General features: G+C 45.8%; 1 protein-coding gene across 1 annotated transcript in view; it reads right to left on the reverse strand.

The window, feature by feature from the left end:
* Positions 1-18,441, reverse strand: part of SNTA1 (syntrophin alpha 1) — a 30,930-nt gene that overhangs the window by 3,532 nt on the left and 8,957 nt on the right. The window contains exons 3-6 of the mRNA XM_007934564.2: positions 7,497-7,701; positions 3,306-3,513; positions 3,073-3,203; positions 737-933 (exon numbers count right to left, since the gene is read on the reverse strand). Coding sequence (XP_007932755.1) covers positions 737-933; positions 3,073-3,203; positions 3,306-3,513; positions 7,497-7,701 — 741 coding nt within the window. The remainder of the gene's footprint in view (positions 1-736; positions 934-3,072; positions 3,204-3,305; positions 3,514-7,496; positions 7,702-18,441) is intronic.

The raw sequence follows: 18,441 nt of genomic DNA on the forward strand, positions 1-18,441 counted from the left end.
AATAAAAAAATTTTTTTTTAAAGGGACCAAGTTTGCTGGTCTGATGAGAGCCTAATAGAACCACTGAGATTATCGTCCCTAGCTGCCCTTCAGGTCTGGAATTGAACCCACTCCTCTAGCTTCCAGCCAAACATAAGACAGATGACATATGTGGTGCAAATTTACACTAGGTAGATACACTCCTTGGAGAGATCAATCACGGAAGAATAGAAGGGCTGTGTATGCACAGGGAGACAGCTCAGGGGCAGGAGTGCATGGAGGGAAGGACACAGGGAAGAGGTAACTATGGGGAGGAAGTGGGAGGGGAGCTGTTGCATTGTGGGAAATTGCAGTCAGTGTTCAGAGACAAAGTGAATGTGGACTGCTGTATGGAAAGTGAATTTGCTCTGTAAACTTTCACCCAAATCACAATTTTAAAGAAAAAAAATTTTTTAAAGAAATATTTATACTAAAAAGTTTTATTTATCTGAAATCAAATTTAACCAGCTATCCTGTATTTTATCTGGCAATACTACCTACCCCAAGGGCCATTTCTAACATCCTCACCTCACCGGCAGAATTACAAAGCCAGGGCTAGAGAAACCCCAAGGAAAGAGGCACCAAAATACAGGACCTTCAGTGACCCCAGACCCTATCTTCTTCCCCTCTCCTGAAGTACCGTACAGAAGGAAACTTGAATGCTTCTGAGGATGAAGCATCACTACAGGAGAGGCACCCCTAGGTCTACCTAGCGTACCTGTAGACACCTCCTGTACACCCTCAGCGGCTCGGTGACAGCCATCCACCAGCTGGCGGGTCCAGGCAGCCAGCTCCTGTGGTGACTCCACGCTGAACAGGTGAGTGTCTACACCATGACGTGTGCCCGTGCGCAGGACAAAAGAGAGCTCTGCATCGTAGGGCACTGAGCCCTTGGAGGGGCCTGAGTGCACCAGCCTGGGGGTGGAGGGCAGAGGGCTAGGTGTGAGGCCTTGGGAAGGGAGGAGACAACTTTGGGCAAAGGGGAGGTGACCTGGGGAAAGGTTCCATGGACACTTCACCTCCTAATGGGGACAAGACTTCCAGGCAGGCACTGGTTGACTCTGCAGGAGACCTCGCCACCAGCATCTCCTGTCACCCTCCTCCTCACTCCCTCTGCTGGGCTGCACTGAAGTCCGAGAACACACCAAGCATATCCTTGCTTCAGCACCTTTGCACATGCTCACTCCCTCGCTTCTTTCAGACCTTTGCTCAAATGTTACCTCTTCTGAGAAGCCTTCCCTGATCGCCTCTTCTAAAATAGCACCCCTGTGTCTCACTAGCCTTATTTTTCATCATGGCCCCAGAAATTGTACTTATTTATTTTTTCCATTGGTTTTCCTGTCTATTCCACTACAACGTCACCTAAGATAGACATTTTGGTCTGCTTTGTTCACCACTGCATCCCCAGTAACTAAAACAATGCTTGGCACATAGTAGGTGCTCAATAAACATTGTGGCCTGAATTAATGAGTCACTTGATTAGCAGGTGATCCATGACCTGCTTTTCCTTAGTAGTCAGCAGGCTTGGTGTGTTTGAGGCCCGAAGCCCAGCCCAGGGTGGGAACACATGCATGACAAAGGCCCCTGACCCTACAGCTTGACATCCATGTGCTGTGTGGCCTTGGGCAGCTCACTGCCCATCTCTAAGCAGCAGGCCTCAGAGTTCTGGCCCTTAGTTAACTTTCTTTGTTCCTCATTCCACACACTCTCCTTTCTGTAGCCTCAGTTCCCCTTGGAGCTGCTGCTGATACCGTCTCCCACCTTCTATCCCTGAGCTGCAGACCCATGAGTCCCCAAGTTTCCTATCCAAGCCCCACATACTTTGGACTCAACTCAGCATCTTGCACCAGCCTCCTCCCTATGCACCCCCTCCTTCAACAGTACCACTGCCTGCCCGGGCACAAACTCCCGTTCGTCTCTTTTTCCCAACGTCTCCCTCACCTTCTTCATCTGGCAAGCAGTAACCCACTGCCGACGAGTCGGATCTGACTCATAGCAACCCCTCCTTGGGTTTCCAAGGCAATATGACTACGGAAGTAGATTGCCCAACCTTCCTTACTAGGAGTGGCTGATGAGTTTGAACCATTAGCCTTCTGATTAGCAGTCAAATGCCGTAGGCACTACACCACCAGAGCTCCCAGCAAGCAGTCAGTCCTGTTAATTTTACCACCCATGTGTTTTCCAAAGCAAGTGCAGCCTTTCCTCCCCATCTGCTACCTCCAGCCACCCCCACTTCCCCCAAATGCCTGCAGGGCTACAGCAGCCTCCCAGCTTCCATCCTGCCCTTTCCAGCATACTTCCCACGTGGCAGGTAGCCATAAAGGGATTCTTTTCAAACACAACAGAAGCCACCTCACTTCTCTGCTTAAACTTCTCAATTCTTCACCACGAGACAAAACTAACATCCTTAACCAGGCAATCAAGGAAGGCCCTATAAGATCAGGCCCCTGCCAGCTCCCTGACTCATTTCTCTCCACGTCCTGCATGGATTCTCCATATTGGTTACACCATACCCATACCTTCATAAACACGCTAAAGCCCTTCATACCCCAGTGCTTTACACATGTTGTTCTGTTTGCCCAACATGCTCTTCCACCCATTCGTAAGTAGCAAACTCTACTCATCCATCAAAGTCTAGCCCAAATGTCACCTCTTCCCTGAAGCCTTCCCCAACCAGGCCAGGCAGAGTAAAGTGGTTCCAACAATTCTACACTATAGTGGCTGTTTTTTGGTCTGTCTCCCCCACCAGACTCTGGGTGTTCCCTGAAGGCAGAGACTGCTGGGGTCAGCCCTAAGTCTCCCAAACCATGAAGCACAAAGCCAAACACAGAATAGGAATCAATGAATGACTAGTAGAACCTCACATCCTTCTGTTCTAAGCTCTCATTTTACAGATGAGGAAACCAAAGGTCACACAGGGCAGTGTCTTGGCCCAGGTCACCTGAGGCATAACTCAGGGGCAGAACACGGCTGGAGTCCCCAGCTTCTGAGGCCCATCTGGAGCAACTCTACCCCCTGAGTTCTGGGTAAAACCCCAATTCTGCCTGTGGATACCTGGTGGTGATGAGTGGAGCAGTACGGGCCGGCCGGCTCAGGGCCTCACGGGTCTGGGGGAGAGAGGAGTACAGAAGCAGCTCCTTTCCGGTCAGCAGGGCCAGGGTAGGCGCTGTGCTCCCACCAGGAAGCTGCAGGAGACAAGGCGGCAGTGAGGAGGGATACGGAGGGGAGAAGTCAGAGGGCCAGGAAAGGGGAGAAAGGGAGAGACAGGCTCCAGACCCAGCAGGTACCTGCTCAGTCAGCCACCCGATCTGCTTGATGTCCTGGCTCCCAGCTGTGCTGGTGGCTGCCAGCAGTGCCTGCAGCTCGTCCTTGACCCAAGGCATCAGGGTGCTGATCTGGGTCTGGATGGCAGCTGCCCAGGACTTCGCACTAGCCTCATCCTTGGCCCTCAAGAAGAGAGTGTCTTGGCCATTGGCCGAACAGATCTCCAAGTACCTGCAGGTACAAATGGAAGGAAGGAGAGGGCCTGTCCACTGGGCCACAGCTGCCCAATCCCAAAATGTGGCCCAAGAAACCCTACCCTACCCCAAGCCAGGAGAAACCACAGGGGATGTCCATGAGAGAATCAGGAGCTATATTCATCACTGGGATACCAGCCATAATGGATGGAGCCTCATCAGGTCTAGGGAAAAGAGATTATAACACACAGACACACATGCATATACACACAAATACACACAGATGCTCGGCACGTGTTAAGGGGCCAAAATTATCCCTATGTGAGGATTCAGTATCTCATCCTTTTCTCCTGGTTTTAGGAGGAAGAGTCTCTTGCTGGGCCAGCTCCCAGGTTCTCCTTTGCTACACAGAACCCAAAGAACTGCACTAACTGGAGGAAGAAATAAAAAGTAAAGTAGTTTGAGAGGCCAAGCTGATCTACATAATAAAGAGCTGGGGAATAAAGTGAGAAGGGAGAAAGACAAAAAAAAAGCCACCGCAGGCAAGCGTGGTGGAAGAATTTCAGGAAAGTACCAAGCCAAGAGGAGCAGTGTTGTACAAGGAGAGATGAGTTTCAAAATGTTTTCTGGGTGTTAAGGATTCACTCACCTTTGGTATTTCTGTAAGAGATAGAATGTGACAGAGCATGATCATACAACATCCGTTCCAACCCCTTCACTTTTCCCTGACTCTCCTACAGAACCAGAAAGCAAACTACTTCAATTCCCAGCCTCCCTTGCAGCTGCAGTTGGCCATGTGACCCAGTTCTGACCAATGGGATAGAGAGAGAAGTTCCTTCTCTATGGAGACAGTTCTCTTCCCAAATGAAGGGTAGATTTTTCCTAGTATGGTAGTCTCCAAAGATGGTCTCCATTAAATCCATCCCTCTCTGTATGCCGAGTCACTTCTCTCATTGAGAGGTGGAACCTACTTCTCCTCCCCTTAAATCTGGATTGGACTTGTGAGTTACTTTGACGAACAGAATGCGGAGAAGTAGCATTCTGAGATTTCCAAGTGGTGTAGTTCCTAAGGCATTTGACTACTGACCAGAATGCTGGAGATTCAAACCCACCAGCCACTCCTTGGAAGGAAAACTGGGCAATCTACCCAGGGAGGGGTCACTATGAGTGGGAACCAACTCGACGGCAGTGAGTTTGGTTTGGTATATAAAAAGTCCGGAAAGACCAATCACTAGAATAGGACATCATGTTTGGTAAAAGGTTATTGAAAACAAGGGAAACTGTCAGTGAGATGGATTAACACAAATAACCACAACAATGGATTCCAACATACCGACAATCATGCAAGTGGCCCAGGACTGGGCAATGTTTCATTCAGTTACACAAAAGGTTGCCATGTGTTGGAGCCAACTCGATGATAATAAACAAGAACAACATATAAGAAGTCTAGCTACCATGAGACCACCATGCTACGAGGAAGCGCAAGCCAGCCCTGCGAGAAGGCCACATGGAAAGAGAAATGGTCAGCCAGTCCCCAGTCAGTTCCAACCGTTCCAGCTGAGATGCCGAACAAGTGGGTGAAGCAGTCTTCTTGGACTTCTAGCCCCTGCAGACACCATATAGAGCAGAAGTGGCCAGCTGAGCCAGGAAGAATAGAGAACTTAGAAATAAGTTATTTTCTAATTTATTAGGCTGATTCATGATGTTGTTGTTGTTGTTATGTGCCGTCAAGTCAGATCCAACTCATAGCGACCCCTCCTTGGGTTTCCAAAGCAGTATCGCTATGGAAGTAGATTGCCCCATCTTCCTTCCGAGGAGTGGCTTGTGAGTTTGAACCGCCAGCCTTCTGGTTAGCAATCAAGTGCCTTAGGCACTATGCTACCAGAGCTCCCCTATTCATGATGTAGGAATACATAATCAAAATACCCATTTGCATTTGGTGTCTACTATCTGCAATATGGATATAATGCTTGGAGGTACGGCTGCCATGTTGACCATCCTGAAGAAGAAAATCTACACAGAGATAGCAGAGGAGGAGGATGGAAGCCTTGCTCCTTGCCAGCATCCTTGTGTACCTATAACAGCCTGCATAAATGATCCCGGGAATTGTTTTTAAACATGTGGAAAAATAAACCCCTCATTTATATAAGTCATTGCTTGTTGGGGTTTCTAACACTTGCAGCCCAAAGCAATCCTAACACTGAGTAAAAGTTTGAATATTTTTCCATTATACTTTGGCTGCGAGACTGTGTTCCTTTAAGTGGGATATTGTACAGGCCACACAAAACCTATTATATTCCTGTTACACATGTAGTTACACATGGTGTGCACATGTTCAAGCACACATGCACATATGTGTATGCACGGGTACATATACATTCAAGTATCAACATACACAAAACCTGTACCCATACACAAATGCTCACACACACAAACACTGCAATTATATGCCATCTACATGTGTACATACATAGAAATACATGTATACATATGTTTCAACTCATGTCTGGAAGCAAGCTAGGAACCATGATTAACCTAAGGTTCTGAGTCTCAGGAAGGGCTGATACTTATTTCACCTTCTCCCAACCAAATGGCACCTTCAGTAGAGCATCTGTAAGTAACCTGTGAACTATTAGTTCATGCCTCACGGGGCAGACTTGGGTGGGGCATTGAGTAGGGCCAGGAGGTTGAATGCTGGCTTTTAATCAACTTTCCCAGCCAATGTTGAACATTTGCCAGGCACTGAACCTAGGCTGGAAAGGGGACCCAGTAGACAAGTCTTTTGTGTATATACCATATAAATACCACCCCCAACACAGTTTAACCCATTTACTCACTGCCGTAGAGTCAGATCTGACTCACAGCGACCCCTCCTTGGGTTTCCAAGGCAGTATCACTACGGAAGTAGATTGTCCAACCTTCCTTCCGAGGAGCGGCTGGTGGGTTTGAACTGCCAGCCTTCTGGTTAGCAGTCAAACACCTTAGGCACTACGCCACCAGAGCTCCCTAGCTCACTTAACCAACATTTATATTCCATTCAACCACCATCATCTTATGTACCCTGCAGCTTCTAAGGCAGAGAGGGCCACATGGAATGGGACAAGTTTCACCCCTTCCTGGTTATACAACCTGGGGTAGGTTATTTCTTCTCTCTGAGCTCATGTCCTTATCTATATAACCTTGGGGTGAAATAATGGAATGTTCTCACAGGGTTGCTTAAAGGTTAAATGAACTTGTGCATGGAAAGCACTTGACACCCAGTTACTACTGTCAGTTGCCACTGAGTCGACTGTGACTCATACCCACACCATATGCACAGAGTAGAACTGCTCCATTGGGTTTTCAAGTCTATGACCTTTTGGAAGCGTATTGCCAGGTCTATCTCCCAACATGCCTCTGGGTGGATTTGAAGCACCAGTTAGTAGTCGAACACTTGACCATCTATGCCACTCAGGGACTTCTCAAGACTGAGCAGTCTACTTCCATAGTGATACTGCCTTGGAAACCCAAGGAGGGGTCGCTAAGAGTTGGATCCAACTTGACAGCACTGAGTTTGGTGAGGTTTTTTGGTATCCACATTATAAATGAACTGTTAAGGGCTGCTCAGATGTGAGGAATGATAATTTACCATGGTCCTGATACATATGTTATCAGACATCTCAGAACCTCACTCAGAGCTGGAAAAGACTTTCATGGGCCATTGAATCCAACAACCTTATTTCACAATACAGAATCTAAATGTAATGAGGAAAACAGACTAACCCAAGGAGAATCAGGACTGGAACCCAGGGTACCTCACCAGACTAAAGTCTCCCTCAAATGTGAACTTCCCAGTAGAAGAAGAGATAAGCAGACCAGACCACCAGTCCCCAACTGTAATCGTGCAACAAGAATTTCTTATGCTCCTACTATGTTCTGGCATTGTGCTGGTCATTTGCAATCCATTGGGCTTCACTGCCTAATTCCAGGGCACCTGTTCGTCTTAGTTGCTCCCCACCCCTAACCCCACCTCAGCCTTACCTGGGCTCTGGGTCAGCAGGGGTGCACCTCCTCGAGACATATGCCATTTTCAAGGACACGTGTTTGGCATCACTGAGGTCCCGGCGTGGGGGGCCAGGGGAGGGAGGCTGCCGCTGAAGGGGTGAGGCAGGAGGTGAGTCCCAGCCGACTGAGGTTCCACTGGTAGAGTTCTTGAAATACGGTGAGACCTCCTTCATATACTTGACTGCTCAGGGGAAAAGTCAGCAGTTACCACTGTGACATTGGCTCCTATGCATCACAATTGTCACTGACTCAGGAAGTATTTATGTCTAATGTCACTGTCTTCCTTGAGGCTAAAATCTGACAGGACAACATGGTAGAAAATACTAGATGCCTGCCAACATACATGCTCTCACCTGTCTCCTGATTTATAGATATATGGTCACCAAGAAGAAAGACTGCATTTCCCAGCCTCCTTTGCAACTAGGTGTGGCCACGTGACTAAGTTCTAATCAAGCAAGTGCAAGTGTTGTTTGGGCCTTCTTAATCTTTTTATCTCCTCCAGCCTCTAAAAGTTTCAGGGAGAGGACTTGGTCCTAAAGCAATAGCCATCTTTTGACCACAAGGGCTGGATCCACACGTTGTTGATGGGAAAGCAGAAAGATAGATAGACACAGGTCTTTGATGATACCTTAAGTTTCTAAATTAGCCTACCCCCAAGCCACCCTGCCTCAAGACTTCTTGTTCTGAAAAATAACATTTTCTTCCCAATACCACATTCTTGTACAGTACAAGGGGCACCACCTATTAAGATCCTAAAGGCACATGCACCCTTAGACCCAACAACGTCCCTTCCAGGACCCATGCTTCAGATAAATGTAGACAGCTTCCAAGCGATGCACATGATACATCTTCCTGCTAAAGCTGGCCATACCATGCCCCTGCTCCAATACCTGCTCTCGTTCCCCAGCACCTTTCACCTGACCTTAAGGCCCTCCGGGGCTTAGACCCTACCCACCTCTTTGGCTCAATTCCCACCACACTCTAGTCCCACCCACTCAGAGCTCTCAGCAGCTGTGTGAGCTTCCAATTCTTCACATCTCTGAAAATTCTATTCCTTCTGCATGGAATGTCCTTACTATACAGTTTGGAGTCAGACATTCTTGAATTTGAGTTCCAGCTCTAACACATTCTAGCTATGTGAGCACAAACAAGGTAATTCACTTTTCTGGGCCTCAGTCTGCTAGCTGATAAAACAATAATAATACCCAGCTAGGAGAAACGTTAGGATTATATGAAATGATGTGGTATATAGTAGAGACTCAAGAAATATGAGTTTCTCACCTATCACTCTCCCTTGCCCACACTTCTTAAAACTCAGCTGTGATTGTGTACATCCAAAGCTGCCTCCCCCATGAAATTGGGAGCTCCTAGGGAGCAGAAACTGCACTTGATTTGAACCCAAGCTGGTGTTCAGTGAGTGGAGAAACGAATGCCAGGACAGCACAGGCTCATTCAGCCTAGGAGGCCCTGGCTCAGCTGAGGCATTACCCCCTCTGGGTAGCCATCCCTAATGCACATCCTGGTCCCACTCCCCTGTGATTGTCTGGGTCTGGGGCTGTGTCCTCCACCGAGCAAGGAGCACTGTGAGAGCAGGGATCTAGTCTGACTCATCTCTGTGTCCCCAGAATCTCGCAGGGAGACCTCTTATGATATGTGCTCAGCAAATGAACACTGGTCAACTCTGAAGTCAGAGAAACTGCTGGGGCCCCTGCCTACCCAGGCTATCCGAGAGCTGGGTCCTCCTTCTCTCCTACGGGAATATGCTATAAATGGACAGGACATCCACTGGTGCCTGAAATAAGGCTTGGATTTCACAAACCAAGCAGTCTGTTCCAGAGTGGGGGTGGGAGTCCTGGGGGTCCCAGAGTCTGACCATAAATAGCCCAGCTCTGAAGCTTCCTCCCCGCTCTGATTTCTGCCTGAGTCACCTGACCAGGCAGGGTGGGGCTGCCCAACGGCTGTGGCCTAAGAGCTGAGGACACAACTGTGGCCCTGTGGCCAACATTTCTGAGGCTCCAAGGACAAGCCCAGCTGGTGTCCACACCCTCCCCCTGCCAAGCCCCTGGCCCAAGAGCCTGATAAAGCAGCAACACATGGGTCCTTCCTCCTTAGGAAAGCTGACACAGACACAAAGATAGGATACCCCACCCTTCCAGGGGCCCCAACACCCAGGGACCAACAGCTCTCTGCCAAGGAGGGAAGCCAGGACCTGGACCTGGCCACAAGAGGCCAGGAATAGATTCCACAAAAAAACAGAAGGAACAGAGAGAGGGCAGGAACATTCATCTAGCCCAGTGCAATTAGGGGGCCATGTATGTGTGGCAGAGAGAAGGGGACACATCTGATTTGGCTCAACACAGTATGCAGCACTTATTCCAGTGCTCAATAAATGTCTGTAACTGAATGTCCTGGCTTTGAGTCTTGGCTGAAGGGAAGCCTGTCCTCTAAGCTCAAGCTGTTCCTTGTCTGTTTAGTGGGTGGTCACTTACCTTGGCCTGAAATGACATGATCCATATCCATCTGTTTACTAGTTAATGGCCTCAGGCAGGGACCTATTGTTCACTATGACACCCCTACCATCTAGAGTAATACATGGCATATACCAGGGATCAGCAAATTAAAATTTTTTAAATAAAAGAACACTGAGGATTTGGGACTTCTCAGCCTGAAGACAGAAAGTTGAATGTGGGCTCTGGAGCGAGGCATGCTTGGGTTAAACTGCTTTGCTGTGTGATGTTGCACAAATGACTTGACTTCTGTAAGCCTCTATTTCCTCTCATCTTTCTCATCTTTAAAATGAGAATAAAAACATACCTACCTCACAGAGTTTTGAAAGATTCAACACATCTAAAGCACTATGCTGTGTCTGACACAGTTGTTAGGTGCCATCAAGTCGGCTCTGACTCACAGCGACCCTATGTACAAAAGAACGAAACACTGCTTGGTCCTGTACCATCCTCACAATATTTGCTAAGCTTGAGCCCGTAGTCACAGCCACCATGGCAATCCATCCAGTTGAGGGCCTTCCCCTTTTGTGCTGATGCTCTAGCTTACCAAGCATGATATCATTCTCCAGGGGCAACGTGACCAAAGTATGTGAGACAAACTCTGGCCATTCTCATCTCTAAGGAACATTCTGGCTATATTCCTTCCAAGACATTTGTTCCTTCTTCTGGCAGTCCATGGTATTTCAGTATTCTCCACCAACACCACAATTCAAATGCATCACTACTTCTTCTTCGATCCTCCTTATTCATTGCCCAGCTTTCACATACACATGAGGAATAACAACAGCAACAACAACAACAGGTCTTCAAAATGACATCTTTGCTCTTTAACACTTTAAAGAGGTCTTCTGCAGCAGGTTTGCCCAATGCAATACATTGCCTGATTTCTTAACTGCTGCTTCCATGGGTGTTGATTGTGGATCCAAGTAAAATGGCGTCCCTGACAACTCTAAGTTTTTCTCCATTTATCATGATGTTGCTTATTGGTTCAGCTGCAAGGATGATCATTTTCTTTATGTTGAGGTGTAATCCATACTGATGACTGTAGTCTTTGATCTTCATCAGTAAGGGCTTCACCCTCACTTTCAGCAAGAAAGATTGTGTCATCTGCATATTGCAGGTTGTTAATGAGTCTCCCTCCAATCCCTACAGTAATATTCAAAAATATGAGTCAATTATTATTCCTCTCCTATAGCATGAGGGGATGTGCACGGCATGTGGTGGCAGACAGACAAGGATTTGAGTCCAGGCTGTGGTGTTATCTGGCCTAGGCAAATCCCAAGGTCTCACTGAGCCTCAGTTTCCTCACCTGCGTAATAGACACTGATTTGCCACGTCCTAGCAAAGCACTGTGAGGATTCCATCCCTGGCTGCCTGTCCGCCCACCCAGGATGATGAGGAGAGGACTCAGGATTCCAACAAGTTCTGGAAGGGATGACCTTTAAGGTACTGTTGGTCCAACAAAGCTGGTCTATAAATAGTTCCCAGCCCCTGGCAGGCCCTGCAACAGGGCTGGCCAGCAAAGCCTGGATTGCCAAACTTCAGGGACAAAACCCTAACAGGGGCACTACATATGAAGATCGTAAAGGCACGTGAATTCTTCGACCCAACAATATCTCGTCCATGCTTCAGATATGCGTACACATGTGCAGAGGGGTCACAGCACAAATGTCTAGGGATGCAAATAACTTAAATGTCCTTAAGTTGTTGTTAGTTGCAATCAAGTTGGGCCCCAACTCATGGTGACCTCACACAGAATGGAATGAAGCATTGCCCCATCCTGTGCTACACCCTTGATCAATTGTAGATCAAACCATTATGATCCATAGGGTTCTTTCTGGCTGATTTCTGGAAGGAGAACACCAGGCCTTTCTCCTTTGTCTTAATCTGGACGTTCCACTGAAACCTGTTCAGCATCAGAGCAACACTAAGCCTTCACTGACAGGCAGGTGGTGGCTGAACATGAAGTGCACTGGCCAGGAATGAAACCTGGGTCTCCCACACAGAAGGGGAGAATTCCACCACTCAACCACCAATGCCTCACTGTCTTTGAGTAACCTGTTGTTGTGGAGTCAATTCTGACTCACAGAGACTCTACAGGACAGAGCAGAGCTTCCCTGTAGGGTTTCCAAGGCTGTACTCTTTATAGAAGCAGACTGCCACATCTTTCTTCTGTGGGGCAGCTAGTGGGTTCGAGCTGCCAACCTTTCAATTAGAAGCCAAGTGCTTAAGCACAGCACTGCCAGTGTTTCTCATCATTGAATAGGAGCTGATAAACTTAAGATGCCAGCTCCCTGACTGGCAGAGACCACTCAGTCTTGTTCATGCCTATATTCTTAAGAGCCTAGATCGATTCCTGGCACAGAGTATATGCTGAATACATACTTGTTAAATAAATGCATGAATTCCAATAATTAATTATTATTAAACTGCTAAAAAGAATGGAGTGTACAATAGAAGGGCCTGGACCTGGAGAGAACAATCATGGGAGAAGGAAGGGCTGCTTATGCACAGGGACACAGCTCAGGGTGCAGAAGAGTATGAAGGGATGGACACTGGGAGGAGGTAACTATGGGGAGGAAGTGGGAGGGGAGCTGCTGCATTGTAAATTTTGGTCAATGACATGAGACAAAGTATATGTGAACTGCTGTATGAAAAGTGAATTTACTCTGTAAATCTTTACCCAAATCCTAAAAAAAAAACAAAAAAACAGAAGGCCCTGGATGGGACGGGGATGTAGAACACGATGGAAAATCATAAAAAAGACCAGACTGACTGGTCTGAGACAGAGTGCTAGAATTCCCCAGATCATGGTCCTTAGACATTTTTCAAACTTGGAACTGAACCCCTCCACCGGGAATCAACTTTCAGCCAAACAACAGACAGGCTTAGAAAATGAACAGTAGCACCCATTTCTCACAAGCTTCTCAGAACAATCAACCATATGAGACCAAAAGGGCAGTATTTGCCTAAGAAAAACAAAGCTCAGAAGGCAGGAAGGGGCAAGAAAGAAAGACAAGGAACCCAAGGAGGAAGGGGAAAGAGCAATGTTACAATGAGGACATCGCAACTGATACCACAAAACAAAATGTATATAAATTGTTAATAGGAAACTAATCTGTTCAGTCCTCTTTCACCCAAACTACTCTCTCAGCATTCTACCCTGACACACGTGGGGTTGCCATGAGTGGAATCAAGTTGAGGGCGACTGGTTTTCTGTTTTTTAATTTTTACTGTGATGTGGGTGAAAGCTTACAGAGCAAATTCACTTTCCATACAAGCACTTCAAACTTTGTCTCATGACATTGACTGCAACCTTGCACAATGTAACAGCTCTCTTCCCACTTCCCCTCCATAGCTACCTCTTCCCTGCATCCTTTTCTCCCATGTACTCTCTCGCCCCCAAGCTATCTCCCTGTGCATACACAACTCTTCTATTCTACCACGATTGATTTCTCCAAGGAGTGTATCTACCTAATGTAAATGTTCAGCTCATAGGACTGTCTTTTATTTTGCTGGAAGCCACAGGAGTGGGTTCAATTCCAGACCTGAAGGGCAGCTAGGGGCCACAGTCTCAGGGGTCCCCCCAGGTTCTACCAGACCAGCAAACCTGTTCCCTTTTTTTTTTTTTATGATTTTGAGTTTTGTTCTACATTGTTCTCCCACTCTATCTAGGATCTCCTACAAAGATCCCATCCCCCAAGTAGCTGAAAATGGTAGCTGGGCACCATCTAGTTCTTTTGGTCTCACAGTCATATAGGCTGAAGATCACATGGTCTATCAGTCCCTTGGACTAATTGTTTCCATGTGTGTTTGATTTTCTTCATTCTTCTTTGCTCTGGACGAGGAGAGACCCATCATTGCATCCAGACGCTGCCTGCAAGTTTTTAAGATCCCAGTCACTACTCACAAAGTTTTTGTGTAGTATGTTACGACCATTGAGCTTGATTACCCCTGGGACCACCGTCCTGAGCCCATAGGTCCAACTTCCTGCTCCCTCCGGGTAGCTGGCTATAGTCAAGAAGTCACTACAACCTTGTCCCTTGTCAGCCCTACTACATACATGGACATTCTTAAAGAACATACAAATACACTTGCAGAAACACCATCTGCTAACCCTACACATGGTCATGAGCACACTACCCCCTGCATAGATATACATAATCGTTTAGCCTGTCCCCCTATCTATCCACCCATAGATCAATGTTTGCCATCATTGATAATGCAGTACTGTATGTGCAAAAGTTCATCTTTGTTCCCACACCTGTGGTTTCCAGCCAAACAAAAGACAGGCATATGAGCTGAACATTTACCTGAGGCAGATACACTCCTTGGAGAGAACAATCATGGGAGAAAGAAGGGCTGCTTATGCACAGGGAGACAGCTCAGGGGGCAGGAGTGCATGGGAGAGGGATGGACACAGGGAAGAGGTAACTATGGGCAGGAAGTGGGAGGGGAGCTGTTGCATTATGGGAAACTGTGGTCAATGTCATAAGACAAAGTATATGTGAACCGCTGTATGGAAAGTGAATTTGCTCTGTAAACCTTCGCCCAAATCACAACTAAAAAAAAAAAAAGTTCATCTTTGTTGTCTGTACCTCCCATGTACCTCTCTCTGTACCTCCCATGTTCCTCTCTCTGTCTTCTTCTCAATGCCACCACGCTGATCACGCACACTTGGTGCATTGCCCTTCCCTTCACCCAAATCAATACTTATCTCTACCTATCTAGCAGTGTTCCCTTCCACCCCTCTCACTCCTGGTAACCAACAAAGAAAGTTTTGTTCCATATATAAACCCCTCCCTGACTTTTTACAATAATGAACTGATAAAACATTTGTCCTTCTGTGATTGACTTATTTCACTCAGTATAATGTCCTAAAAGTTCATCCATGCTATGTGGTGTTTGCAGATTCTACATTATTCTTTAGGGTTGCATACTATTCTACTGTGTGTATATGCCATAGTTTGGTTAGCCATTCTTCTGTTGATGGGCACCTAGGGTTGTTTCCATCTTTTTGCTATTGTAAATAGTGCTGCAGTGAACATAGGCGTGCATATATCTGTTCTTATCCTGGCTCTCACTTCTTTAGGATATATACCAAGTGATGGAATTGCTGGGTCAAATGGTAGCTCTAATTCCAACTTTTTAAGGAATCACCATACTGCTTTCCACACTGGTTTTATCATTTTACAGTCCTACTAGCAGTGTATGAAAGTCCCAATCTCGCCAGCATTTGTTATTTTCTGTCTTGTTGAACTTTGCCATTAGTGCTAGAGTAAGATGGTATCTCATTATTGTTTTGATTTGGATCTCTCTAATGGCTAATAATCACGAATATTTTTTTCATGTGTTTATTGGCTGCCTGAATATCCTCTTTGGTGAAGTGTCTATTCATGTCTTCTGCCCATTTTTTAATTGGATTATTTGTCTTTTTGTTGTTGAGCTGTTGGAGTTTTCTGTAAATTTCAGAGATAAGTCCCTTGTCAGATATATCATTGCCAAATATTTTTTCCAATCTATAGGTTCTCTTTTTACTTTTTTGGAGAATTCTTTAGAAGCACATAACAATTTAATTTTTAGAAGGTCCCATTCATCTAGTTATATCTTCTTCTGTTTGTAGATTTTGGGTTATGCTTGATAGTCTCCTTATGCCATATATTAGGGGCCCTAAATTTGCCCCAATCTTTTCCTTCAGGAACTTTATGGTTTTATAGTTGCCCGTTTCACATTAAAGTCTTTGATCCATCTGGAGTTAGTTTTTGTGTATGGTTTGAGGTACAGATCTTGTTTCATTTTTATGCAAATGGATATCCATTTTTGCCAGCACCATTTGTTAAACAGACAATCTCTTCCCCATTTAATGGATTTCAGCCCTTTGTCAAAGATCAGCTGACCATAGGTTGAGGGATCTATTTCTGGGTTCTCAATTCTATTCCACTGGTCTATGTGTCTGTTGTTGTACCAATAGCAGGCTGTTTTGACCACTGTGGCTGTATAGTAGGTTTTGAGACCCAGGAGTGTGAGACCTCCTACTTTGTTCTTCTTCTTCAATAGTGCTTTGCATATCCGAGGTCTCTTTCCTTTCTTCATAAAATTAATGATTGGTTTTTCCATATCTTCAAAGAATGTTAATGGGATCTTGAGGGCAACTGGCTTTTAACAGAAATTCAGTGCCCCTTAAGCAAAAACTCTTCCTTGCCCCCCTCTTTCACACTCCTGAGAGGATAACTTACTTTTATTCATATTAAAATGTCAGCCCTGGCATGCATGCACACGCGCACACACACACACATACAAAAATGGAGTAGAGCTATGCACACTAAGTTGGAAAAATGTCCTCAACTTTATTAAGTGATAAAAGCAAATACGGACATTTTCTGGAAGAAAAATATGAGAACGCATCAACAGTGGCCATCTCTATGAGAAAATAATTGCTCTACACTCTAGAGGTTTTTTCCAATGAGTATATATTAGCTTTTAAATTAAAAAAAAAAAAAAAAAAGTCCAATTCATTTATCAAAAATATACCACCACTTTCCAAACTATCCAAGCCAGGATTCAAAGATAAGGCCTCCATCAACTCAGAAAGCCTAGACCCAGAATTGTAGGATCTTAGCAGTGGAAGAAACATGTATTGAATGCCTGCAATATATCAAGCATCAAGTTCAACTCTCACAAACACTCCCTCACTAGTCTGTTGAGATGCATCGATATATCTATTTACAGTTAAGTAAACTGAGTCTCAGAGGGGTGATATGACTTAGCAGCACAATATAAATATATAAGGTTATGAGCTTTGGCATCTGACAGATCTGAGCTCAAATTCCATCTTGTGAGACCTTGGGCAAGTGATTTCACCTCTCTGAATTGTAGTTTTCTCATCTGTACAATGGAATGAATAATGTACCTAATTCATAAGGTGCTTTTGAGGATTCACTAAGAACATATGGAAGGCATTTAGCACAGCGCCTGGCACATTGTAGGAGCACAAAAACAGCAGACCGCTCCCTTACTATTATTATCAGTATCATTAGTATTTCTGGAAGTACCAGCAGCAGCCAGAATCACATGGCTAATCAAGGCCAAGGCCTGACTCCAGAGCCCCACTGGCATTTTAATCAAGGTCCAGGGAACAGGCCAGGCAAGACTAAGCCATGTTTTGTCTGTGGGGAGTCACATGATCCAGAGCCCAATAAGTACAGCCAAATAAATGCTTCCTTGAGAACAATGGTTCAAACAATAGGTCTTTGCAGCCATGGGAAGACCAACATGGGGGCTACATTCCCGTCTCTGTTCCTAGGATGGGAGTCATGAGGGCTCCTCTGGGGCATGGTTTTATTTGGCTACGCTGAAAAGGGTGGCTTCAAATTGGGTGCATCCACTAATGAAAGCCTACTTTTGACAGTGGTGATGCATCAAGCCAAACTGCAGGTGGGACACCTGGCAGCATCCATCTCTGAGGAGAGGAGCCAGCAAGAGGACCGGGTCTGGGCCTCAGAGTTCTGAGTCATAATCTCAGGAGTCTGTCAAGCCCGGCTTGAGCCGTGGAACCCATCTAAACACTCAGGAAACTCAACTGCAATTGATGAGGCTAAAGATAAAGTAGAAAGGGGCTGAGGCATACCCTAGTCATCATTCCACAGACACTCACCAAAATCTAATATGTCCTGGGCTCAGTGACAGCCCTGGGGACTCAAAGACAAACTATATGTGGTTCCTACCTTCAAAGCACTTCCAGTTGACTGGAGAAAAAGGTGATGATGATGATGACGACTATAAAGTTGACATTTATTGAGGGCTCACCATGTTGAAGATACTAGGTTATGCACATGCATTGTCTCATCCTTATCAAGAGGATAAATAAGTAACAGCTGCCATTTATCAACTACCTTCTATGGACACTGGTCTTGGCCCTTTACATATATTATTCTTTTATCTTGCAAAACCATGAGAAGTAGGTTTTATCCAAGGCTGAGGTCATAGTGGCCTCTACAACCAGACATAGACCTTGGTTTGAATTCTGACTCTGCTACTTCATTAGTTGTATGGCTTAAAGGAAAGAAATCTGGTGAAGTAGTGCCTAAGGCATTTGACTACTAACTAGAAGGTTGGCGGTTCAAATTCACCAGCCACTCTGCAGAAAGAAGACTGAGTAATCTACTTCTGTAAAGATTTACCACCTCGGAAACCCAAAGGGGGTCACTATGAGTCAGAATCAACTCAATGGCAGTGAGTTTTTTTTTTTTTTTTCCAGTTAAGGCTTGAAGGAAATTACTTATTCTCAACAAGCCTTAGTTTCCTTGTCTGTAAAATGGGGTTTATAGCAATTCCTGGTACTCTATGCTGCCTTTCATTGGGCATATTTATGTACATGGTACTCTATTCTAGGTGTTTGAAAGCTTGCTCTTTAT

This window comes from Orycteropus afer, unplaced genomic scaffold (assembly GCF_000298275.1).
Source record: "Orycteropus afer afer isolate SDZICR_OR568_19922 unplaced genomic scaffold, OryAfe1.0 scaffold00020, whole genome shotgun sequence".
NCBI classification, from domain to species: domain Eukaryota; kingdom Metazoa; phylum Chordata; class Mammalia; order Tubulidentata; family Orycteropodidae; genus Orycteropus; species Orycteropus afer.